The 26,989-nt window shown below is 43.3% G+C and overlaps 1 protein-coding gene across 8 annotated transcripts in view; it reads right to left on the minus strand.

Moving 5' to 3' along the window:
* FRMPD4 (FERM and PDZ domain containing 4) overlaps positions 1-26,989 on the minus strand; it is a 564,699-nt gene that overhangs the window by 86,669 nt on the left and 451,041 nt on the right. For all 8 annotated transcript variants that reach the window (XM_053312354.1, XM_053312353.1, XM_053312355.1 and 5 more), the window contains exon 4: positions 26,127-26,229. In XM_053312354.1, the coding sequence (XP_053168329.1) occupies positions 26,127-26,229 (103 nt within the window). The remainder of the gene's footprint in view (positions 1-26,126; positions 26,230-26,989) is intronic.

The raw sequence follows: 26,989 nt of genomic DNA on the forward strand, positions 1-26,989 counted from the left end.
ATAGAAATGTAAATAAGCAGCCTTGCAACTAGGGGTGTACACAAATCACTTTTAAAAATTCACTTTGTGCCCAAAACAAATCACCCCTGATTTGGGGATTTGGGGAATTAGTGGCATCCCATGTTCCAGCTACCCCACTACCCACAAGCCACTGGGTACTCAGTTTATATGTTAGGAATTTTTGAGGTGTTTAGACTCTTTGGTGTGTAATGAATCCTCATGGGGATTCATTATGAGGAAAGGTTATTAGACACCAAAGAGCCTAAACATTTGAAAAAAAATCATAGAACATAAACTGAGTAGTACCCAACTGCCTTGTGGGTGGAAATGGGGTGTAGTTGGCATATGGCAGTTGACAGTTGGCACTGTAGAAAAGACAGTCAAAATGAATAGAAGAAATGAAGGTGTGTAATGGAGACTCATAGGGATTCACTGAGGAAAATTTATTATACACCAAAAAATCCAAACACTTGAAAAATAGTGTCCACACATTTTGCTCCATAAATACACTTCTACAAGGGCTAGAGCTTAGATTTTTAAAAAAATGAAAGCTGGGAATCTGGGGGAATTAATAGGAGGGATCCAAATCTTGATTTGATTTGAATCGAACCAGGCATGATTAGATTTGTACCTGAATCTAGCCAATGGACCACAGGGGTGATTTGTTTTTTCTCCAAATCACCCAAATCAGCTAGATTTGGGTACAAATTGATTTGTACTGAATCAATTTGCACATCCCTATGAGCAATACAACGGACACATTGAAGAAGCTTAGTTATAGCGGCAATGTTGTGCCTCCACAAAGGTCTCAGGTGATGCTGCTATTATGCAGCTGTTTAGTGCAAGACATTGTGCAGTTCACAAAGGCTAGAGAAAGGGTGCATGGTAGAGGAAGAACAAAGAAGAGAGATAAGGAGTAAGAGAGATAAGATTGCCTCAGAGTGGTATAGGACTCTCTGGGAAATTATTATGAGACTTATTACGCCTCTCTCTTTTGCTCCCTTCACTATCCTTTCTAAAGAACCAGTGATGAATGTCAACAGTTTTGTGAATGAGTTACAAAAACTATGTTATTACTATTACTAGTCTGGAGACTTTGCACAAAAATATTTCATTTTTGGCTATCAGTGACATATTGCAGATAGCTGTACACAAATGGAAGCTTTTAATTTACTCATAAATGATCTAGAAGCAGGGGTAAGTAGCGAGGTGGCCAAATTTGCAGATGATACCAAACTCTTCCGGGTAGTGAAATCCAAAATGGATTGTGAGCAGCTCCAAAAGGATCTCTCCAAACTGGGGGAGTGGGCGACAAAATGGCAAATGCAGTTCAATGTTAGCAAGTGTAAAGTGATGCACATTGGGACGAAAACCCCAAATTCAAGTATATGCTGATGGGATCTGAGCTGTCGGTGACTGACCAGGAGAGGGATCTTGGGGTTGAGGTGGACAGCTTGTTGAAAGTGTCGACTCAATGTGTGGCAGCTGTGAAAAAGGCAAATTCAATGCTAGGGTTCATTAGAAAGGGGACTGAAAATAAAACAGCTAATATCATAATGCCCTTATACAAAACTATGGTGCCACGCTTGGAGTACTGCATACAATTCTGGCCACTACATCTTAAAAAGGACATTGTTGATCTGGAAAAGGTACAGAAGAGGGCAACCAAGATGATCAGGGGCCTAGAGCACCTTTCTTATGAGGCAAGACTACAACACCTGGGGCTTTTTAGTTTAGAAAAAAGACAACTGCAGGAGACCTGATAGAGGTCTATAAAATCATGCATGGTTTGAAGAAATTGGAGAGAGAGAAATTCTTTTCCCTCTCACACAACACTAGAACCAGGGGTCACTCCTTGAAATTGATTGCCAGGAGATCTAGGACCAACAAATGGAAGTACTTTTTCACACAACGTGTGATCCAATTGTGGAACTCTCTGCCACAGGACGTGGTGACAGCCAACAAACTGGATGGCTATAAGAGGGGTTTGGATAACTTCATGGAGGAGAGGTCCATCAATGGCTACTAGTCGGAGAGCTGTGGGCCACCTCCAGTCTCAAAGGCAGGATGGCTCTGAGAACCAGTTGCAGGGGAGTAATGGCAGGAGAGAGGGCACACCCTCAACTCCTGCCTGTGGCTTCCAGCCCCATCTGGTGGGCCACTGTGAGAAACAGGATGCTGGACTAGATGGGCCTTGGGCCTGATCCAGCAGGGCTGTTCTTATGTTCTTAAGTTCTTGTAAATAAACCACCCTGAGCCATTTTTGGAAGGTGGTATAGAAATCAAACACACACACACACACACACACACACACACACACACACACCAGGAGACATGCTATCACATCATGCAGCAGTCTGTAGGAGGCATTTTCCAAAATGGTCCCACAATATCAAAGTGAATGTTGCTCAGTGGGATGTACAGCCTAAATGCTATAAATGTCCCTCTCTTCAACTTCCCCAAGTGGCCACCAATAATTCCCAAAAGAGTTTTACTTCCAAATCTGGCTTACCACAAAATATTTTTAATGCCACTGATATGCCCCAAAGATCCAAAAAGTCATCACGATCTGTCTCCAGTCCAAGTTCAGCATATTCTCTCTGTGGTTAAATGCAGCTATCCCTGTGAGCATCTGACAGATGTCAGGCCACGTGCTGCTTGCCTTGGCCATATGGCACACAGCTCTTCTCTTTCCTCTTTCTTTTGTACTAATTAACCCATTTCCTCCCCCCATTCATTAAATTCCTTTTAGCAATGTAAGTACTGAAAAATTTCCTTTTTAAAAGGGATAATAAGCACATATTTTGCTATTAAAGCTTTAAAATATTTTTGTTGGTCGTGCCATCAAGTCGGTGTTGACTCCTGGTGACCACAGAACCACAGAGCCATGTCGTTTTCTTGGTAGAATACAGGAGTGGTATACTATTGCCTTCTCCCGCACAATATGAGATTATGCCTTTCAGCACCTTCCTATATCGCTGCTGCCTGATATAGGAGTTTCCCATATTCTGGGAAACACACCAAGGGAATATGAACCAACAGCCTCCTGCTCTCTAGGCAGGTTGCTTCCCCACTGTGCCATTAGGTGGCTTTTTAATACCTTACAAAATTGAGACTAGTTAGGAGGTAAAGGGGGTCACCTAAGGGATTTGAATGCTCTAGGGGCTGTTTGGACAAAACCTTTCAGTTCTTATGGGACTTGGGACTATGTGCTTCTTACTCACTTGTCTGCCCTCCCCACTGTGTATCTATATATTTAATCCTCCTGGGTGTGCCTTTAGAATGTGTATCCCAGCGCCCAGCTCATTGGCTGGGCGGCGGAGGCACCTGATAGGCTGAGGTGCACCCAGGAGGATTGGTCACCATGGTGGCGGACCCGGCCATGGAGGCCGGAGGTGGTGGCGGGCCCGGCCGCGGAGGCAAAAGGCAGTGGGTCCTGGTGGCCGCACTTGCAGAAGGTGGGGGCAGGAAGAGGTAACCACCAGCCCCAAAGATCGCACAGATGCTCTGTGTGGGGTCGGCTAGTAGAAAGTAATACCCAAACCATTATTTGTTTGAATTTAGGATTCCTGACTTTATACACTGCACTTGTCTACAGGTTTCACCTAAATGTCACAGTGGAAAGTAGAGTCATATTCTTTAAAATGTATGTGTACAGAGGCCAGTTAAGGATAATTAATAATACAGTTTAAAATGTATGTGCACTTGTATGCCAGTTATGAATGTCAAGTGAACTCTATGCCACAAATGTTTATGCCACAATAAAATGCTTAGTCTTTGAGTTGTCACAGGACTCATTTTTTGGGGGGTGGGGGAGTTACATAGGAACATAGGAAGCTGCCATATACTGAGTCAGACCATTGGTCCATCTAGCTTAGTATTGTCTACAAAGATGGGCAGCGGCTGCTCCAAGGTTGCAGGCAGGAATCGCAATGATTATATAGGAACTCTAAATAAGGGTGGGGTAGGTTTTTGGTTTTTTTTGTCTCTCAGTCCCACTCATATATGCATATGTCTATTTGATATTCTATGAAATTCATCCATCTCCCATTATTATTATCAGAGATTATTATGGGATACATTATCACCCCTCCCCCGACTTCTTCCCTCCAAACATACCACTGTTTCTGAATTTCTCAAAAAAGCATCCTTTGCCACTCCTTCCCTCTGCAACTGTCATGCATTTGATAGAGGTCTTTAGATATCTGAAGGGCTGTCACACAGAAGAAGGAGCAGACTTGTTCTCTGTTGCTCCTGAGGGCAGGACTAGGACCAGTGGGAAACAGATTTTTTTTTTTAACAAGGAAACAGATTTAGACTACACATTAGGGAGAATTTCCTCACAGAAAGAACTGTTCAATAGGGGAACATCTGTCTTGTGCAGGAGTCGCTTCTCCTGCAGTGGAGGTTCTCAAGCAGAGGCTGGGCAGTTATCTGTCAGGTTGTAGCAGTTTCCTGCACTGGACTAAAAGTCTAAGGTCCCATCCAACTCTAAAATTCTATATTCCTAGAGTCAGAACCCTCCCTGCAACCTAGAGTCAAGGTGGAAGTCTTAGCAGATGAGGAATTGGGAGAGAAGCTGATTCAGGGAAAGATTTGGTCATGAGAAATGTATATTCTTCCCAAGTCTTTCTCTGCATCAGCTTCTCTCCCAATTCCTTTGTTGTCTCCCTTGGGTCTTGCTTGGATGTTGCAACAGCAGCTTGCCTTCTCACTGTGTGCAGAGCACCATGTACATGGATGGCACTATATGGTCTATTAAACCCATGACAAATGTTTAACACTTTATTTATTTCATATTAAATTTCATATTAAATTTAGTTTATTTCATACTTCATTTATTATTACCTTGGAACATACTTCCAAGCAGGCCAACACACTGCTCTTGTAAACACAGGGACTGAGAGAGATCAGCTTCCTGGGAAACAGAAATGATTGCATACTTAGGGCAGCATTCAGACCAGGTAGTTATGACTATCTACTGTTGAAATAAATGAGAAAAGTTATCCATGACTAACGGAATCAGATTGTTGCCCTTAGCACTCATATAGGAAATGAATGCTTTACAATGCTGGAAAGCCCCAGCTGTTTGGTAGGGCTGCTGAATGCAGGAGAGCTGGTCTAAGGGGAAGAGCTGGTCTTGTGGTAGCAGGCATGACTTGTCCCCCTAGCTAAGCTGGGTCTGCCCTAGTTTGCATTTGAATGGGAGACTACATGTGTGAGTACTCTATGAGATTCCCCTCAGGGGATGGGGCCGCTCTGGGAAGAGCAGAAGGTTCCAAGCTCCCTCCTTCGCTTCTCCAAGATAGGGCTGAGGGAGATTCCTGCCTGCAACCTTGGAGAAGCTGCTGCCAGTCTGTGGAGACAATACTGAGCTAGATGGACTAATGGTCTGACTTGGTATATGGCAGCTTCTTACATTCCTATGTTCCTTATACTAGTGGCCATAAAATATCATATACTGAGGTTATGCATGAAGGCATCAAACTACTCAAGAGGCAGAGCAGTTGTGTATGTGTAAAGAGTAGTTTGTGGTATCTTGGCATACACTCCATAAACACACTATCATCACGGGTTACAGGAGTCTCTGCAGTGGGGAGAGGTCATATATATTATATACACTGTTGCACTTAGGATCATATATTTTCTATATATTGTATGATATGCATTTCATTAACAAGTATTACACTGGCCACAATAATGTGCATTTAAATATTTGTGACATTTTAAATCCTTCAGAAGTTGTCGACAAAAACCTTGCAAATGGTTTTTAAAAGTACAGAATGTGTCGCATTTTATGACCCAAATAAGATCTGTGTGCCTTTGTTCATGAAACTTGCAAGCTATATCTCAGGCAAAGAGCTGACACACATTCCAAGCTATATAAGAGCACTAAGATGCTGTTAAACAATTCCATGCTGTCAAATGAAATAACAGTATTTCAATATACTGTGAAGCCCTGTGTGTTTAGCAAGCACAATCAGTGTCAATTACATTATGGTAATGATTAAAATGCAAACTCCAGATTCTTTAATTGTTTTGAGAACACAAAGAAAGGTCCATAGGGGTATAACATATGCTAAACAATATGGCAATTGGTCTTAGATGACTTTTATTCATTTTTATTGTGTATGGGATAAACATGGCAGAATAGAGCTTCATATGAGGAATTAAAATATTCTCAGTTGTGCCATATTTGAAATTACAATATTTTTGTAGAATATTGTAGAATGGAAATGTGTCTTAGAGCATTAAATTAGTCTCAGACACACCCTTTAATTTTTCCTGGCAAAACTGCTCTTCCAGTGTTCAAATTATTACATAGTAAAAACAATAATCTCTGGTGAAATATAATTGGAACTAAATACATACACACAGGAACATTTTCCAAGGAAAGATGCAAGACCCTTAAGTGAAAGCATTAATGGAAGCTCTCCTCACGATCAGTGAGAAGAACTTCTGGCATGTCTGCGGGCTTAGCCCTCTCTCCCGCAGATGATCAAATGTGTTGCCCTGGGCAGCCGGATTGGCCGCCCACACAACTGCCGGATCCGTCACGGAGCCGGTTGGGGCTGCAGGGATCAGGGGCCACGTGGCCCCCAGAAGTCCCAGCATGCCCTGCCCAAGTGTGCGGAGCATTCTGGGGGGACCTCCAATACTGGGAGGCTGCTTGTAGCCTCCCAGTCAGGGGTCTACTCGTGTGTTGCCATGTGCTGCGACGGCATACCTCGTTTAAGGGGGGAGGGTGTTTTAGGTGGGCTAGCTGCCTTGGGAGTACTAGGCTCGCCCATGAGCCCGGTGGTTCCCATGATCACTGAAAAGTGGGCTAAACTCCCTTAGCCTGCTTTCCAGTGATCATGGGAATTGCCTCATGGCCTGCAGTGCTCCAGTATTGATGGATCAGACATTACATTCTGAGGAGAACTTTCAGCTCCATATTAATCTTTGGCTATTTCATGCAGTTGCCTTTCATTGCAAGTAGAAAGTAACAAATGAGCAGGGCTCTATTACATTTGTTTGAACATAGTATTTCTGTCAAGTACAAGGCAGGGGCGTAACGAGGCTGGAGTGGGCCCAGAGACAAAATTTTAAAATTGGCCCCTTGCTGATACACACACACTTACATCACATGTGACTTGCCTCTGGGTGGCCCCTCGAGGTGTGGGGGCCCCCAGGCAGCTGCCTCCCCTTGCCTAATGGTAGTTACGCCCCTAGTACAAGGTGCTAAGTAAATGCTTTTACGTGTACACATATTCTGAAATTAATTTCTCAGAGTAGTGGCTTGAAAAGAAGGTGCTGCGAGACACCCCACCTTCTAGCCCTGAGAAGAAGTGTTTGCACAATTGTAGCTGGCCACAAGCCATTCTCTCTGCAACAACCTGGTGAGTTGCCTTTCTGTTTAAGTTTACCATAGGAAGGATGATGATTGTATGGCTCAAGCTCTAGTAAGTTTATCATAAGACAATCTTTTAAAACTTTTCATTAGGTATTAAGGTCTTAAAAGAAATGGGTTTCTAAAAACTCATTGAGTCTTTTTTACAGTGAGGTAATTACATGATCAATTGAAATAAGACTTCATATTCAGGCCTGCTTCTTGGAAGGATACTTGCAAGCAACTGAGTTTGAAGACTTTATGTTTTAACTGTACCATCACTATTCATTTGATGTCCACTATTCAGTTGATGTTCATTTGATGCTGTTTCTTCAGAAGACTTGGAAAAGGTTGTTTATTGAGACTAACTGTCTAAGAAAACTTCTGACTGTAACTGGTTTGGAATGGATGAAGACCACGAAACGTGCAACTTAGCGCTAAGTGTTTTCTTTGTTCACACAGTCATTGAGTTCATTGCATAGTGCTTTTGTCTATGTATGTAGTCTTAGAGTTTATTGTATGGTATATTTTTCCATTATAAATCTCATTACAGTATATTTACTTGTACATACTTTGTCTGTATCTAATTGTAGATAGTACTCATACTTGTGTGAACATTATTCTGTCCGAGTACTACCCCTTTTTGTTTTCCATCAGTGATGGTTTAACTTTGTTATTTCCAAAAAAGGCTGAAAATGAACATGGGCACAGGAATAAGGAAACAGGTAGTTAGGCAAGTGAGATGTGCACTAAAGGGTCAGGGATTTTTTTTTGCGGCGGGAGGGGGGCTCAGTAAGTCAACTTTGCTTTCATGCTCACCATCTACATACACAGGTCTGGAAGAAAGAAGCTGCCACTTTTGCAAAGGACACGTCTTAAAAAAGGACCTGCTTCTGATCCTTTTATGGAAATAATTTTTAATGGCCCTTTTCCATGTGCTTCCACCTTCAGAGGTTAGGCCGGTGGTGACTTGCGTTAGAGGGCTGTATTGAAAGACAGTCATAACTAAGTACCATTGAAATCAATGAGAACAGTTTATTTATTTTGGATAAATAAATAACAAACTTTATTTGGATACAACCCAGAGTCTTTTCTCTGGTGGCACCTCAGCTGTGAAAACCCTCCCTAAGCCTGTGCTTAGCACACCCTATTGAGTTTTGGGTGCCAGGTCAAACCTGTCTTATTTCTCTGGGTTATTAGACAACAGTGATTTGGGTGTTTTGTTCATTTGCTGTTGCTGTTGTTTTTATCTGCTGTTCTGTTGATTTGTAAAATAATTACAAAATGATTTTGTAATTTTGCCATCTTGTAGTTTTTGTATTTTTTTATTTGGTCATGTAATATTTTTAACACTTGAATGTTGCTTTGTTGCGTAATATGTTGTTGGAAGTTGTCTCGTACATACTTTGAATGGGAAGGTGGATATTTGGAATAAATAAAATACACAGAAAGCTGGACCAGGAATATGCACAACTGTCTGTACCTGGGTCTAGCAAAGCACTGGAGGCAAGAACTCAAGGAAACTAAGGCCACATTCAGACACAATGGCTAACCAGAGGTAAATGTGGCTGAAGTTTTGATTTGGAACTCCAAATCTTGCCGCAGATGTTCGTCAAACTGCAGACCACCAAACTCCAGTTGCAGGAGAGGGAAGCTCTTCCCTGCTGCTTGGCCTCTGAGGCCAATGCCAGTGAGCTCCATGGCCAGACTTTGGTCAAAACATCCCCACGTCAGCTGCATCAGCCATGATCATGAAGAGGGCATGCTGAACGCAAATCATGCATTTTTGGAGTACTCCGCCCGACCTTGGCAGAAAAAGGGCATTTAAACTGCTTTAAATGTCCTGCAGTGCAATGCTTCTTCTGCCAGTGATGGCACTGCCACCTCCCCCAAATGGCCCCACACCCTGAAAGCATCACACAAGCATGAATTATCTGGTGGTTTGGGGGCCTAGTGGGGGTGGAATTCTGGTTTCATTACAAGGGAGGAGGGGAAAGTCCACATTTGCTAGTATGGGATATGCAGATGTGGTAGTGGGAAGGATGCTGGGGGTAGGGTCTGTCCCACCAAAACCAGGGAAGATGTCGTGAGGTGTGACCCCAGCAAAGCAGTCCATGCAGACCCTTTCAAAATCTGCTGTCCGGCAGCTTGCTGCCGATTGGGCTAAAACTCTAATGAGAGGGCCATTCTACTAGGAATATGGCTGTGCTGTGCCTATAGAAGAGTAATTCTCAACCCACAGACTGCAAGCTCACTATTATAGCCAGCCCACTTACCCAACAATGAACCCAATAGGGCCCCACTTTAGTATGGCCCCCAGCTGTCTATGGTAAAAATTAGAATTGATTCTCTACTACCTCTGTCTCCCCAAATCCCTCTGAAGCCTTGCATGCACCCCAGAGGAGATTTTGACACTCCATGTGCCATAGCCAGCGTGAGAGCCAGCATGGAGTAGTGGTTAGAGTGCTGGACTAGGACCGGGGAGACCCGAGTTCAAATCCTCATTCAGCCATGAAACTAGCTGGGTGACTCTGGGCCAGTCACTTCTCTCTCAGCCTAACCTACTTCACAGGGTTGTTGTGAAAGAGAAACTCAAGTATGTAGTACACCGCTCTGGGCTCCTTGGAGGAAGAGCAGGACCACATGTGCAGCCATGGAGTGGGCCAACAGGATGTATATTTACACAAATACAAAAATCATGGGTTCAGTCTGTCCTTGGACCGTATGTGGATAAACAAACACAGGGGATCACAGAAGAGGGCACTTTCCTCTTCTCTCCCAACCACTAGGCAGCGGAGTCGCCTGCAAGGGATACAGGTGAGGGTGCACCTGTGCACAGGTGTGGATGGCCAGGCAGGTGGCATGTTGCTGCGGCAGCATGGTCACTGTCCCTGGGATCAGGAAAGCAGTCTCTGGGATACCCTTGCCCACTGCTTCCCAACACACAGGACACAGCACAGCTCTACTTAGAGCACCCATGGACTGACATTCTTGTGAGCAGCAGAGGTGTATCTAGGGAAAATAGCGCCTAGGGCAAGCACTGAAATTGCACCCTCTGTCCAAACATCTGACACCCATCTTTCTGATAACTTTACCATCATATCAGCTGAAAAATACAAGTCAAGCTAATTAATCTTTTAATATTTCAAACACTATTTAGCAGTGGACATAGCCAGACCAAAAAATGCTGGAAAAATACAAATTTCAGTATGCTGAGGCTCATGAAATACCCAAATACTATGTGGAGGTGTACTTGGAAAACTAAACAGAAGTGCCTGTCTAATTCTCTACTATGCATTGTAGCATCACTATTACATAAATTTTAAAAATAAATGGAGAATTTGACTTTTCCCAGATACTCTGAAAATAATTAAAGGATATGCAGAGTAAACTGTGTCAATTCTAGTATTTCAGAAAGACAGTTAAAATGAGAGAGCAAGAAACTCCCAGTGGGCCTTAATACTAAGGATTTCACACTGATTCAAAGACAAGCTCACCATTAATAGCCATATTATTAAGACATCACATTTAACTCACTTATCACAGGAAGCAAAGTAAGAGCAAATGAATACAATCCTAGCTCATAAGCTTCAGCTCAGTATTCACAAGCCCTGATTCTCTGTACATAGTGCCAAACTAAATATGTGTACAGTTATTTATATTATATTATATTTTTTAAAAAAGAATTACCTGTAGCTCCTTTGGAGAGCTTCCTAAATGCTGGGGGGTGGGGTCTGCAAAGGTCCCCCCCCGCTGGCCTCTAGGGCCTCACAGGTACCATTTGAACATGTGCAGTGGCCATTTTTAAAAATAAATTTTGTTTAAAAAATAGCCACTGAAAACAAAATGGCCACTGTGCATGCTCGAATGGCCTCTGTGAGGCCTAGCATGGCCTAAGGCCTCACAGAGGCCATTTGAGCATGCATAGTGACCATTTTGTTTTTGGCAGCCATTTAAAAGTAATAATTTTTTAAAATGGTGCCCCCCTTCAAGTGGTGCCTGGGGCATGTGCCCTGCCTGCCCTACCCTAGATATACCCCACATGAGCAGGTACAGTCCACGTGGGTTTTGCTTCCCACCATTATCACAGAGGAAGAATTGTTCAAAAATCTGTATCAATCATGATCTTTCTGGCCCTGCTCATGAATAAACCTGGGTTGTAAACACCCCACGCTCCCAGAGGAAGTGGCTAGGCCCCACTTCCCCACCCTTTCTTTGTAAAAAATAGAACAGATTTCCCTTCAACCTCCCCACTCTCTTCCCCTGGGCAAACTTTCATGCACCCAAAGAACATTCAGACACTCCATGTGTCATTGCCCACACACGTGTGCGGAGGAGAGGGGGAGACACTAGGATGGACCTTTAAACTCAACCATGATCCTGGGCCCTGGTCTGTTGTCATGCCGTATGCAGATCTGCAGGCACAGGGAATTGCGGGAGAGGGGAGCCCCCATTCTCCAGCCACCCAGTGACAGTGGGGTGGCTGTTCCAGGGTGATAGTAATGGTGCACATGTTCACATGGGTGGGCAGGCACTTTTGCAGCAGCTTGTCTGCAGTCCACAGGACAAGGAAAGCAGTCTCCAGGATACCCCTCCTCATGGCTCAGACCTGCACACAGCAACCTGGCTCTGTTTTGAGCCCCCATGGCCTGACACTGATGTGAGGGAGGTGTCAGGTCATGGAAATGTTTTGCCACCTGTGTTCATTTCAGATTTGTCCAGGCAATTCTCTCCCCTCCCATCGGATAGTCCTCCTCATGAGTTGTGTGAGGGTGTCCTCATGGCCTTTCCTTCTCATGCCTGGCCAGTGCATCCTGGGTCAGGTCGCTGTATCTTTGAAGAAGGATTTCAATTTACCCCCCTTCTCCAACCTTTTTGTGAGAAAGATAGAACTTGGTAGCTCCAGAATCCCTGCTTGTGGCAGCCCCTCAAACCCAGACAGTAGGGCCTCACAAAAAATATTTGCTCCCTGGTCGGGCTGGAGAGGGGATGCCCTGCTCATGCTGGCTATCCCTGCCATGAGGGGGCCCTTTGCCAGGGCATACCCACTTGTGTGGACAGTGTGGACTCACGGGTCGGATACAGACCTTTAAACCCATTAAATGTCCCCAGGCTGGGTCTGCCGTGGTACCATATGGAGATCTCCTGGTGCGAGGAGTCCTGGGAGAGGAGAGCCCTGATTTCCAGCTGGCTCAGGACATTGCCCTTCAGGGCTATGGGCAAGGGCGCACATCCCCACATGGGTGTGCAGGCTGGCAGGGCACAAGGTTTGACAGCAGCCTGCCAGCATTCACCAAGACTGGGACAGCACTCATGTAAGTACCCGTCCCCATGGCTTTCCTGCATAGAGCACCTTCCCTTGCTCCCCTAAGTCTGCCACTCTTGTGAGAGAGCGGTCCATGGGATAACGGGCTAGGTCTCCAATATGGTGATGGCCATTATCCATACAATGGGGATGCCATCTCATGCATTTACACATAGTCCTCACAGATGGTTCTTCTCGTGAGCAAGACTAGGGAAACTATCCCCACCTGGGGAAGTGGCTAGGCCTTCCTTCTCCAAACTTTGTGTGGGGAAAAATAAAACTTTGCTGCTCCAGGTTCCCTGATTGGGCCTGCCTTTTATACCCAACCCCAGCCCCACCCTTCTGCAGCCATTTGCTCCCCTCATGGCACTGTGATGGGGTGCCCTGCTCATGTTGCCGCTTGGAGTGCTTGTGAACATACTGTTTCTCTCTTCTCAGGGCGCAAAGCACTTAGTGCCCGTCCTGTCATCCCATGCCCTCACCTTACCACTTGCCAGGTGAAGGTAGCAAGGGACAGACTGGGAATTGGGGATGCCCCCCACACAACTGTGAAGCTTGACAGTCTGACCAGGATGGGGCGAGGCAATGTCCCTGGAGCCTGGAAACTCCATAGCTGCATAGCTGACAGGAGGGGAGGGGCTAGTTTTCTGAGAGACTGCCAGCAAAGTGTGCCAAAAGTATGTAGCAGCCATGTCCTTGGGTGAGTCTACACCACCGCCTGTGACTGCAGTTTGAAAATGGGTGCAAATACGCAGTTATAACTGCTCCATGAGTCGGGCATAATGTTTTGGTGGCAAAACCTCAGGTCTTAGCTGTGAACCTTAGAGATAACTGGAGGGTCAATTTAGAGTTTGGTAAGGCAAACCGGAAATCACTTTCAGCCCGTAACCACGGTTTCACGAATAATTGAGTTACAACAATAGCAATGTTTAAATGGTACTATACCCTGGATATACCTGGAGAATACACGTTTCTTTCCTCGTGGGGGAGTAGTGTTGTGGATTATGTTATGGTTTCTAAATCTATTCTTCCTTATGTCACTTCTTTTGAGGTGGGGGAGCAAATTTACAGTGGTCATTTTCCTATGTTCTTTTACCTAGATCTTCCCCAGGAAAGGAAGGATAATCTTTTCCCCTGTGTTTTTTGATGATAGTCCTACCAATTCAAGCTGCAAAATAAAATGGTCAAAGGAAGTAGAAAGTGAGATATCCATGTTCTATGACTCTCCCGAAGGTAGAAATCTATAAAACTCTATTGTGCACGCACATTTGGGCCTGCAGACTATTACTGCTTATGGAAAATTAGAAGATGCTCTTATACAAAAGTTTTCATGTCTGAGCAAGTTAGAGTCTTCATATGCTCGTTGCAAGAGAGCAACTAATAATTGGTTTGACTCATGCTGCAGGACACTATGTAAACAATTGAAGAGTATTTACAGAGAGTATGGATCGGGCTCAGAACAAACTCTCCCACCAATCTATTTTCTGATAAAGAAGGCATACAAAAGCAGTCTCAAATTTGCTAAACATCAAGCCTCACAAAATGCCTGGAATAAGCTTATAATGGCTACTAATAATAAAGGAAAGGAAAATATTTGGAAAGGAGGTTTGCTAAGGATTCTTCAGCTACAGTTTTTTGCCCTTGTGGCTCTGGCCTCCTGGAAACTGTTACCCATATTTTGTTATATTGCTCTTTGTATCAAGGTGTAAGAGAAGAACTTATTCCCCCCCTTTTAGTTAGATTTCCTGGAGGGTGTGAGCTTTTTAAATACACAATATTGCCTTGCAAATACAAGCTGTGAGATCACAAAAGTGGTAGCACTTTTTATATTGCTCTGAGATTAAGGTCTCAATTTTAGGGGTTGTTTTACTGTTTTTAATGTAATCTATCCTGGATGCTTGTATGCTGTTTTATTGTGTGTAATTATCATTCACTATTTGTATATATCAGTTATGTTTGTTATTCTGATTTTTATCCTTTGGTTGGCCAACGGCTGTAATAAAAACTGACTGACTGAGTTACAACAATAGCAATGTTTAACTCCAGTTATCAGTGATGTCTGAATGTGGCCCATCTGTTGAACCAACAAAGATTAGCTGCATATGGAGGAGCCCGGAACCTTCCTCCTTTCTGAAACTTAGGTTGGCCCTGATCCAAGTCAGGTGCTTGAGATGGTTTCCCGTCTCCCCAAGCAGGCCTATTAGGAGGAGACCCCATGCGGCTAGGCAAACACTTCCCTTCCCTAAAACACTTCCCTAAGGTTTGGCCCTGGCATGGTACCACCTCTGCTCTAGGGGTCCTAAGGGCAATGCAGGGGGTTCCAAGGACAGGGCAGGAGTCTCACTGGGGGGAGGGGGGCACTGAATCTGTGCAGCTCTTTTCTTTAGAGCAAATGATTCCAAATGTTGCCTTTTCCAGCAGCATTTGAGACAAGAACTCCATGTCCATGCCCAAGGAAAGGGAGGAGGATAAAGGCAGAAATCACCAAGAAATTATTGTTGGAAGTGAAGGATTATGCACTGTCTCTTGTCTCAATGACAGTGGAGGACAGACTAGTGAGTCAGAGGGCTAGAGGGTCAAGACATTGGTCATCCCTTCTCTACTGCTCTGACACTATCCCTTTGGAGTGTAGATTGCTACTCTCAGGAGACTTCCTTCCTTCCAGTCACTCCCTTCCTCTCTTCTCTTCCTGTTCCTTCTACCTTGCAACATGCAAGCTCCTCTCCCCTGCACCATGTGTGCAGAGATGCAGAATCCATCTGCTTCCAGCTAGCTAGCTAGATTAGAGATCCTAACTCCACACCTTCCTATCTAGAATAGAGTTCTCTAATAAATACCACTTATATTGATTTGAAACTATGAACTGGCTCCAAGTTACTTTACTCTCAGCATACATGCATGCCTAACCAAATTCTCCTGTGTTGTGCCTCTGTGCACTCTGCTATAATGAAAAAGGGATTCTCTTACCAGAGAGAATTCCCAACAGGTTATGGGCCCAGTATTTTGAGCTGCGTGTACTGCAACTAAAGAGTTAGGTTTGTTCCAGGAGATCCAGTGAGATCTAGCTGTGGACACTTTGAATTGCTAATCTACAGCAGCTGCCCTTTCTTGGAGCTCAGTGAGGATGGCTACTTACCTAGAGGGAAAGCTTAGGCTGACTATCCTGAACCCAGACAATTACTTGGAATGGAAAACATGACTGAGGCTTGCATTGAGAGCAGAAGGACTCCAGAAAGTAACTGAAGAGGAATTCCCCGCAGATGGAACTACAGCTGCTGAGAAAATTGCTAAAGAGAAATGGCTGCTCAAGGATGCGAAATCCCAAGCTTTGATAGCTGCTTCTGTGAGTAAAACTATCTTACTACTATATGTGAACTAACTTGAGACCTCAAAGGAAATGCTAAGCAAGCTAGATTCCTTGCATATGAAAAAGGGGTGGGCATACACCTATAACGTGAGAAAGAAAATGCAGAATCTCCAGTATAAAGATGGGGACTCTTTTGCCACACATGCGGGATTGCTGGAAGATTTCTTCTTTCAATTTAAAGTTGCAAGGGAGGAATTTACAGAAAGTCAGAATCTAGAAGCTCTGTTCCTAAGCATGCCCCCCAGCTATAGCAATATAATCAGACAATTAGAAGTCCACACCACTCTAACCTTTGAGAGAGCAGTGGAAATGATATCTTCTGATGCAAACAGAAGGGAAGTTTTGAATTCTCGATATGAAGGTGAATTGGCAAATAACTTTGCTCTTAAAGCAACAATTGGTCATTCCAGAAGAGGAAACCCAAGGTGGGGAGGGAATGCTGCAAGAGGAAACCGCATGCCCCCCATTTGCATACAGAGAGGTCTGGCTTCATTGCCAAGGAGACTCAGTCCAGAGAGAGAGGTCACATGACTGCCAGCAGGGAGACTGCTCTTGGAATGAGGCCAACTGGGACTAATGCCTTTAGATGTTTTCTGTGTAACCAATTTGGCCACATGGTGACGAACTGTCCCAAGAATCAGACAAGAAGAGTTGATTTTACTGAGAGAAATTTAAATAAGGACTTTAAGCATGCTGATGATTCAAATAAGAATTTCAATGTTTCCCTGATGCAAGGCGATGAAAAGTTTGTTCTGGACACAGGTTCCACAGTTCATATCTCGAATAATTTAAGTTTCTATACTGAACTTTTTGATATTTCTGAAGAGACTGTTCATTTGGGAAATAATACTACAATTAAAGCAAAGAAGAAATGCAAAGGAATTTTGTATTGCAAGTTATTAGATGGATCAGTTAAACCATTTTTTGTGAAGGATGTTTTGTATATCCCTGACTTCTCAAGCTCCTTGCTTTCAATATCCAAGCTAGAGAAACAAGGCTGTGAACTGTATATTAGAAATTGACAATGTGTTGTTACCCAGAATGGAGAAGTTTGCCTTATAGGCTCTGAATGCAAAGGCCTGTCCAGCATGCAGGAGCAATCTGTATCAAAGACAGACAGAGAAAGACCAGCCTGGTCCAAACCTGAGGCATACCAGCCCAATGAAGTGAAACTTGCTCAGTCATGCCTGCATAAAAACTGCTTGCAACGGTGGCATAGACGTCTGGGACACAGGAGCTATGAGTCAATCCAGAACATGAAGGAAAGGGGATTAGCTGATGGCATTGATTTTGTACCATGTGACATTGTGACTAACTGTGTTTGTTGTCTTGAGTCCAAAGCAGTTAAGCCATTTCCTAAGCAGAGTGAAAGGAAGACCAGAAGACCCCTGGAGCTGATCCACAGCGATATATCTGGACCACTACCAGCAACCATAGGTAATTTCAAATATTTTCTCACATTCATAAATGGTTTCTCATAATACATGCTTGTATTTCTACTAAAGGAGAAATCACAAATGCTCGAGAAACTCCAGGACTACATGGCCATGGCAAGCAATACATTTGGGTGGATGCCAAAGATCCTGTGCACAGACAATGTAGGAGAGTATATGTCCAGTGCCACACAGCAGTTCCTGAGAGAACATGGAATCATGCATCAAACCATGGTAGCTTACAACCCACTGCAAAATGGAGTCTCAGAAAGGAAAAATAGAAGCCTACTGGATATGGTAAAATGCATGCTAGCTGACGCACACCTCCCACAGAAACTCTGGGGAGAAGGCATCATGACTGCTACATACATACAAAACAGAATGCTCACAAAGCCTGTAGGAACAACACCATATGAACTTTGGCATGGTCATAAGCCGTCCATGATGCATTTGCGTGTCTTTGGAAGCACGGCTTACTCATACATCCCAAAGGAAAAAAGGACTAAGTTAGGGGCTAGGGCCACAAAAGGGATTTTTGTAGGCTACTCAGCGCAATCCAAAGGCTACAGAATTCTGGATCCTGACACTAACAAGATAACCATAAGCAGATCTGTATATTTTGATGAGATTGAAAGAGCTACATCTTCAGAGGGGGCCTACACCGAAGCAAGCAACCAGACCAAACACTGGATTATGCTTCCTGATCTCAGCGGAATTGAGGAGGAGGAGACAGCAGATCCAGATCCAACCACGCTCAACACAGAGACCCCCAGCGGTCCACCAGATGCACCTGAGATAATGGAAGGGACCACAGAGCGTGAGATGAGGCTATCAACACGCTCAACCAGAGGTGTTCCAGCCCCGAGAGTATCCTACCTTGCAAGAACAGCAGAACAACCAGAACCTTCATCATGGGAGGAAATATCCCAGCTACCACAACCAGAAGCCCAGAAGTGGGAACAAGCTGCAATTGAAGAGCTTGAGGCTCTACAGAAAAACAAAACCTGAACTCTTACTAAGTTACCTCAAGGAAGGAAAGTTAGAGGCTGCAAATGGGTTTTCAAACTCAAACATGATGCTGATGGTGAGATTCAGCGCTACAAAGCCAGATTAGTAGCAAAAGGATATTCACAGAAATATGAAGAAGATTATGATGAAACATTTGCACCAGTAGTCAAACACACCACAGTAAGGAATCTGTTACGTATCGCTGGTAGCAAAGGTATGCATGTTGAACACCTAGATGTGAAAACTGCATTCTTGCATGGCGAACTAGAAGAGGACATTTACATGTAACAACCACCAGGTTTCTTAGAGAAAGGCAAAGAGGACCTTGTATGCAAACTGCAAAAGAGCATTTATGGTTTAAAACACGCTGCCAGAGCATGGAACACAAAACTAAATGATATGCTGCTTCAAGCAAACTTCAAAAGAAGTGAAACTGGTCCCTGCCTGTACACGAGATGCATAGATGGCAAATGGACTTGCATTTTGGCGTATGTTGATGATCTGATTCTTGCCTATGAGAATCCAGATGACAGCAAGGAAATAATGCATAATCTGAACAGAGATATGGAAGTCAAGCGACTTGGCAACATTGCACACTACTTGGGCATTCAAGTACAAAGAGAGAAAGATGGAAGTTTCCTCATCAAGCAAGAACAGAAAATTAAAGACCTGATAAACCTGCTCAGACTGGAAGATGTGAATCCTACACCAACTCCGAAGGAAGTGAACTACATAAAGTATAAAGCTCAAACTGAGCCACTATCTGACAACCATAGATATTGTGAAGCATTGAGTAAGCTTCTATACATTAGTACACTCACTAGGCCAGATATTAGTACAGCAGTTGGCTTACTTTGCAGAAAGACTGCATCACCAACAGTCAAGGACTGAAATGCAAGTAAGAGACTTGTTAAGTATCTAAAGGGTACTGCACACTTTAAGCTCAAGCTACCAGCTAACAGTGAACCAAAACTAGAAGTATACATACATAGATGCAGACTGGGGTGGAGACCTAACAGAAAGGAAATCCACCAGCGTCACATAATTTTCTATGGAGATGGAACTGTAAGCTGGTCAAGTACCAAGCAAGACATAACAGCATCATCAACCATGGAAGCAGAATATGTATCAGCTGCACAGGGCTGTCACAAGATACAATGGCTGTGTCAACTACTGAAAGCTCTAGGTACAGATGTATCACAGCCCATACCAGTGTATGAAGACAACCAAAGCTGCATTCAACTCTCCAAACAAGAAGATGTCAAGAGGTGTACCAAACATATGGATGTGAAGTATCATGTAGTGAGAAATCTGCAAAAGGATGGACTAATCAAGCTGATCTACTGCCCAACAAAGGAAATGCTTGCAGATATACTCACTAAGCCACTATCAAGACCTGCTTTGAAAAACTTAAATGAAAAAATGAATCTTGTGAACTGAGTTATGAGACATTGAGAGGGGGTGTTGGAAGTGAAGGACTATGCACTGTCTCTTGTCTCAATGACAGTGGAGGACAGACTAGTGAGTCAGAGGGCTAGAGGGTCAAGACATTGGTCATCCCTTCTCCACTGCTCTGACACTATCCCTTTGGAATGTAGATTGCTACTCTTAGGGACACTTCCTTCCTTCCAGCCACTTCCTTCCTCTTCCTTCTTCTTTTCCTGTTCTTTCTACCTTGCAACATGCAAGCTCCTCTCCCTGCACCATGTGTGCAGAGATGCAGAATCCATCTGCATCCAGCTAGCTAGCTAGATTAGAGATCCTAACTTTTCACTTTCCTATCTAGAATGGAGTTCTCTAATAAATGCTATATATATATTGATTTGAAACTATGAACTGGCTCCAAGTTACTTTACTCTCAGCATACATGCATGCCTAACCAAATTCCGCTGTGTTGTACCTTTGTGCACTCTGCTGTAACGAAAAAGGGATTCTCTTACCAGAGAGAATTCCCAACAATTATTACATTGTGGGATGGGCAGAAGGAAGGCTGGAGGCAGGGTAGAGGTGTCCTTCCTGATAAGGGCTGAGCAGCAACTCAGAGTAAAGGGCATGCTTGAAGGAGCAAGGGAACTAGCATTTCATTGATTTGAAAATTTAATGGAGAAAAGCATTTTGGCAGTTGCTAAGCCTAATCTGTGCAGAATAATTCATTCTCTCTCTCTCTCCCTCTCCCTCTCCCTCTCTCTTATACCTCTCTGCAGGTGACTGGTGACCTAAAAAAAACCCCTACAAGTCAGTCATCTTAAAAAACACACAAATAAACCACCTGTATGCCTTATAGCATGACAGTACTGAAGATATGAACCACTTCAAATAAAACAGAAGTCTGCTATGGTGGATGATATAAAAGCTCACCCTGCATGGCACGAATTCTAAACCATACTGTGATTAACTTTAAGGCACCAGAAGATGCACCACCAGCATAATAAAATAATCAGCTGCTGCTGCTACATAGCAACCCAGCCAGTTCTTTAAATAGACCTCAGCTGCTTGGCATGCACGTTACCCACACTCCTCCTGTATGTTAATAATATAGTAAAAAAAATTAAACAGAGCTGTTTTTTAAAAAAAGAATCAACTTTTAAGTTTCAATAACTTTGCCTGTAAAGGAGGAATTCCCCCGCCCCCAAGCACAAGCCTGTTTTACAGACATTGATACAATTAAGTTATTTCTCTTTTTGCTAAATGGAGGTCATTTGTTTTTGTCTGGGGGAAAATGCAGCAGAGAGAACATGGGAGGAAATGCATTACAGAACAGAAGAAATGAGAGCTTATGCATTGCTGCTGCAAATGATACTATAAAACTATCTGAGCAACAGAACTACAAAAGGCTAACAGAATGAAGCACTGTCAATGTTGTAGGAGTCCAGTGAAACAATATGAATGACCCACAATTCATTATTTTATAATTAATTTGGTAGTTTAGTAGATCTTTAACCTATCATTCTAGCAGTAGTATTATTTCTACAAATCAAGCACAAGTGTAGTGTAGTTGCTAAGAGTGTATCAGGTGGAAAGTGCCTGGCTCAAATCTCACCTTAGCCTCTAGATGGTCTTTGATCTAAACTGGATGTGAGAGAGTTAGATCTGTATGTTTAAATCTGGATCTGACCCAATTACATATAAAGCAGGAGATGGAGATTTTAACATCCAAAAAGGAACAGAGGTAGAATCCTTGCCCTCCCTCTACATTCTCCTACAAGTTCACTGCTTAAATATAATACCAGAAATGACTCCAATAGGGAGGACCCATATCAATGCAACCTTTTTACTGTTTAAAATCAGACCATCATCCCCATTCCCTGCATTCTATATGACTGGGGAAGAGCTTAGTGTAAATACACAGATTTACCACTGTTATGTCTAGTGTGGCCCTTAAGCAAATCACTCTCAGTTGACTTCAGCCCCACATCCATATCATAGAGATAATTCAGGCCTAAATTATAGTTCTTTTGTAAGGGCTATTGAGATAAGATTGAAGAGTACTTGGAACACCTTAGTTGCAGTATATAAATGCTGAATATTATTACTAGCTAAAAACTTAATTTTAAAGCCCCTGGTGGCGCAGTGGTAAAAAAAACTGCCGCTCTGTAACCAGAAGGTTGCAAGATCGATCCTGACCAGGGGCTCAAGGTTGACTCAGCCTTCCATCCTTCCGAGGTCGGTAAAATGAATACCCAGAAATGTTGGGGGCAATATGCTAAATCATTGTAAACTGCTTAGAGAGCTTCCAGCTATAGAGCAGTATATAAATGTAAGTGCTATTGCTATTGCTAAAGGGAAAAAACCTCAGGATGATCAAGAATACAAATACTGTATCAGATGTCTGTTCCTTTGCAACAGTGTCACAGATAAAAAACTGTGTCTATACATAAATTAAAAAGATGTTATGAACTATATGTGGAGTAAGCAGATGTGAGATGAAGAATTGCAGGAGAATTGTTACATGATTGTCTCATTGCATTAGTTTCATGTTTTGGTGCAGTAATACCACATCTTTTGCACTCATATATCATTTAAAATAGTAAGAATTACTGAACATAAAAATATTAGGAGGAAACAGTGGGGAGCATAAAATTTATGCAGCAGCAGTAGGAGGAAAAAGCACAATATATAAATACACAAATGTCCTGAACCTTGTATGATCCTTGGTTTCGTTGCTGCATAGAAGGGTTGGCACAGTGAATTACCTTTGGCTATGATGTGGCAACTGCACAGTACTTTCTCTAATCATTCCAGATGCCCCCACTGAGATGATAGTAAGCTCTTTATGCAGAATGAAGTGTTATATAACTCTAATACAGCTCACAAAAACTCATTAAAGAAAAGGCAGCTGCTGTCAACGACCCAGAGGCAGGCATACATAGGAAAGAAAGGGTAGGATTCTACAGTAAGTACATCATCATCAGAGCGATCTCCCAAGAATTCAGCACTACTTATAAGATCTATTTACAATTACTTGACTAAATTGGTACCAAAGGAGTACATACAAAATTAGTCCTTGAAATGCATGGCTAATTCACAAGTCAAGGAAGATGGAGGTTTGCTTAGGAGAGCTGCAATCAATCCCTGAATCAGCGTGCAGGAAAGAGTAGCAATAAGAAATAACCAGGATGGCATATATTGTGCGTATCCATAGTTTTTCGGGGTATATGAAGAATCTGGTGTCTAGCCAGAGAGAAGAGGACTGCTGCCTTCCTTTTTAAAATGGCAATTGCTAGCTTTGCTGAGTGCAGAGAGAAGAGTGGAAGGGGGCAAAGCAAAGATTCCAATCAACAGAGTACTCAGAATTAGGGATGTGCAATTCGGATTTTCTGTGTTTCGATTTGTAACCGAATTGAAACAGCCCTGGTTCGATTTGGATCCAAATCTGACCCATCCGAATCACCCCAAATTCGATTTGGATCCGAATCATGGCTGATCCGAATCGAATCGATTCAGGTTTCGGATCTGTCCTATTAATTTCCCCAGATTCCCAGCTTTCATTTTTTTTAAAAAAGCTAAGCTCTAGCCCTTATAGAAGTGGAGTTATGGAGCAAAATGTGTGGTCGCTATTTTTTAAGTGTTCGGATTCTTTGGTGTATAATTAATTTCACTCAATGAATCCTTATGAGGATTCATTACACACCTTCATTTCTTCTATTAATTTTGACTGTCTTTTAGACAGTGCCAATTGTCAACTGCCATGTGCCAACTACACCCCACTCCCACCCACAAGGCAGAGAGGTACTACTCAGTTTAAGTTAAGTGCCTAATGGGTGGAGGCTACCACCCAAATTGCAGAGGGATTGGACAAAGGGCTGATTTTTGGTGAATTGTTGAAAGTTTAGTGTCTTTGAGGCAGATTTGGGGCATAAAGTGGGATCTGAGGTGGAAGAGTGTGGTGAGGTGGTAGTGCCTAATGGGTGGAGGCTACCACCAAAATTATTATTATTAGTCCATTTATATCCTGCTCTTCCTCCAAGGAGCCCAGAGCGGTGTACTATATACTTGAGTTTCTCTTTCACAACAACCCTGTGAAGTAGGTTAGGCTGAGAGAGAAGTGACTGGCCCAGAGTCACCCAACTAGTTTCATGGCTGAATGGGGATTTGAACTCAGGTCTCCCCGGTCCTAGTCCAGCACTCTAACCACTACACCACTCTGGGTCTCTAATTGCAGAGGGATTGGGCAAAGGGCTAGTTTTTGGTGAATAGTTGAAGGTTTAGTGTCTTTGAGGCAGATTTGGGGCATAAAGTGGGATCTGGGGTGGAAAAGTGTGGTGAGGTGGTAGTGCCTAATGGGTGGAGGCTACCACCCAAATTGCAGAGGGATTGGGCAAAGGTCTGGTTTTTGGTGAATAGTTGAAGTTTACTCATCTTTAAGGTTTTTCCCTATAAGGTATAATGGAGGTTTCAGCAGCCCCATAAGTGCACTTGGAAGGTGCTGGGTTGGCCCAGAGTGAGTGGTGGTGTAGTGCACATAGGGTGCCAGCCACTCCCATGGGGTTGCTAACCCATGGGGTACAGGGTTCTGTTGTTTCTGAGGTGGTCTGAGTGATTCTCTGGTAGCAAATGAGAGTGGATTCATGGTTTGTATTGAAAATCTCATTTGCTACCAGAGAATCTACACTCAGAACACCTCAGAAACAACAGAACCCTGAATCCCATGGGCTAGAAACCCATGGGGGTGGCTGGCACCCTCTGTTCACTACACCACCACTCCCTCTGGGCCACCCCAGCAACTCCAAGTACAGTTATGGGGCTGCTGAAACCTACATGATTTCCTATGGAAAACTTCAACAATTCAACAAAAACCAGCCCTTTGCCCAATCCCTCTGCAATTTGGGTGGTAGCCTCTACCCATTAGGCACTTAACTTAAACTGAGTAGTACCTCACTGCCTTGTGGGTGGGAGTGGGGTGTAGTTGGCACATGGCAGTTGACAATTGGCACTGTCTAAAAGACAGTCAAAATTAATAGAAGAAATGAAGGTGTGTAATTAATCCTCATAAGGATTCATTGAGTGAAAGTTATTATACACCAAAGAACACTTAAAAAATAGCGACCACACATTTTGCTCCATAACTCCACTTCTATAAGGGCTAGAGCTTAGCTTTTTCTTTCTCTCTTTTTTTTTAAATGAAAGCTGGGAATCTGGGGAAATTAATAGGACAGATCCAAAACCCGAATCGATTCGAATCGAATCAGCTGCGATTCGATTTGTACCCGAAACTAGCCAAGGGACCACAGAGGTGATTTGTTTTGTATCCGAATCACCCGAATCAGCTAGATTCGGGTACAAATCGATTTGTATCCGAATCAATTCGCACATCCCTACTCAGAATTACAAAGGCAGGGAATACTTAATACAATTCACAAGCCCAATCCCTGACTGCACCTCCAATTTTAGCCAAATCATGGTACCTCATTGCCTTCTAAAATGTCATGAAGATTAAGGACCAGACCCTAATCCACCCCCTGTCCACCCCCCCCCTGAAATTCAAGCACTAACAGCAGTGGAATTTTCATACACTGAGAAGCTCCTTATTCTCTCCCATAGTCTAATATTTCTTGAACCTCACCTCTGAAAGTTCCTAGACGTTATGCAATTGCCTTGCTTCCTTATAATCCTTCAGTCTTTGCTAAGGCAATTCCAATAAAGGACAACATATAACAGTTATTAATTTAATTCTTGCCACTCATCAAGATTTTCCACCAGTAATTTGTTCAGGTCAACAGCTTTGGGGTCTGTCACAGACAGTCAGCCTGTTAACCTACATCAAATATATGCTTGACAGAATGGATGTTGGGAAAGGAAAGAAATATATTTTAAAGCCATGGATAATAGTGTTTCTATCTTCCCTCTTCTACATATATGGAAAACTATTTGATGCTACTATGCACATGCATTGCTCTCTTCAAACATCAAGCACTACCTAAGCACATTTCTTGTAACACAACAAAGTGGCACCCTTTTTATTACAGTGAACAATTCTTGCTATTATTGGGCATCCTCAATTCTGTATATGTAGAACAGGAACAACTAGTGATCTCATTATGATGTTCAAAGCAACAATGAAATAATTTTGATCACACTGTAGCTTGGAACAGGGAGAGGTATGATTTGAAATAAAATAAAAAGCAAGCAACCATCAACTACCTGACAAGGTCGATGACTCTCTCCCTTGGAGCAGTGTTGACTGGCTCATCATTAATCATTATGATCTGGTCTCCTGGTATAAGTTTTCCTTCAGAGGGGCCCCCTGCAGACAAATGACATTCAAGCACAGATTATACATATTCACAAATTTTATTTATTTATTTATTTATTTAATAAATAAATAACGATTTCATGGAGGAAAAAGTCTTTTAAAAGCACATAACCTTTTCTGATGAAGATAAGAGATATTTATTATATATTACTGTCTTGGTAGTGTGGGTTGCTTCCACATTAGAGCCCTTTAGCACTTCATTACTTTCCTCCAATTAGCTGTTTGTGGGATTAGAACAGATGCTACACAGCACTTAATATAGCAGTGTAATATTATCCAGCAATTCCCTTTCCCATTTGCCAGGATCCTTTTATAAAGGTTTATGCACAAGTCAGACCCCAAAAGTCCTAGAAGTAAGTGTCATGAACCTGATCCTGCAGCCACCATTGCCAGGGGTGGATCTGGAGAGTTCAGGGGAGGAGGCAGAGGAGTGGATTCTGGATTCCATGGAGCCAACATCTTGGCCATGTTTGGAGGATGCCATCTGGAATCTGGCCCTGCAGCCACCATTGCTAGAGGTGGATCTGGAGAGTTTGGAGAATGAGGCAGTGGAGTGGGCCCCAGACCCTTTGAAGCCACCATCTCAACCATGTCCTGAACATACCCCATTGCCCTTACCCTCTGAGTCTGAGGACTCCCTCGAGCCTTGTCCCTCTGCAGTGAAGACGCCCACCTCCCCATCACAGGAGCCTACACATGCAGAATAGGTCCCAGTCCCTTTAAGCCCCTGCTGCCACTGGCAGATAGGGGA

The sequence above is a fragment of the Hemicordylus capensis genome, chromosome 3 (assembly GCF_027244095.1).
Source record: "Hemicordylus capensis ecotype Gifberg chromosome 3, rHemCap1.1.pri, whole genome shotgun sequence".
Lineage (NCBI taxonomy): Eukaryota > Metazoa > Chordata > Lepidosauria > Squamata > Cordylidae > Hemicordylus > Hemicordylus capensis.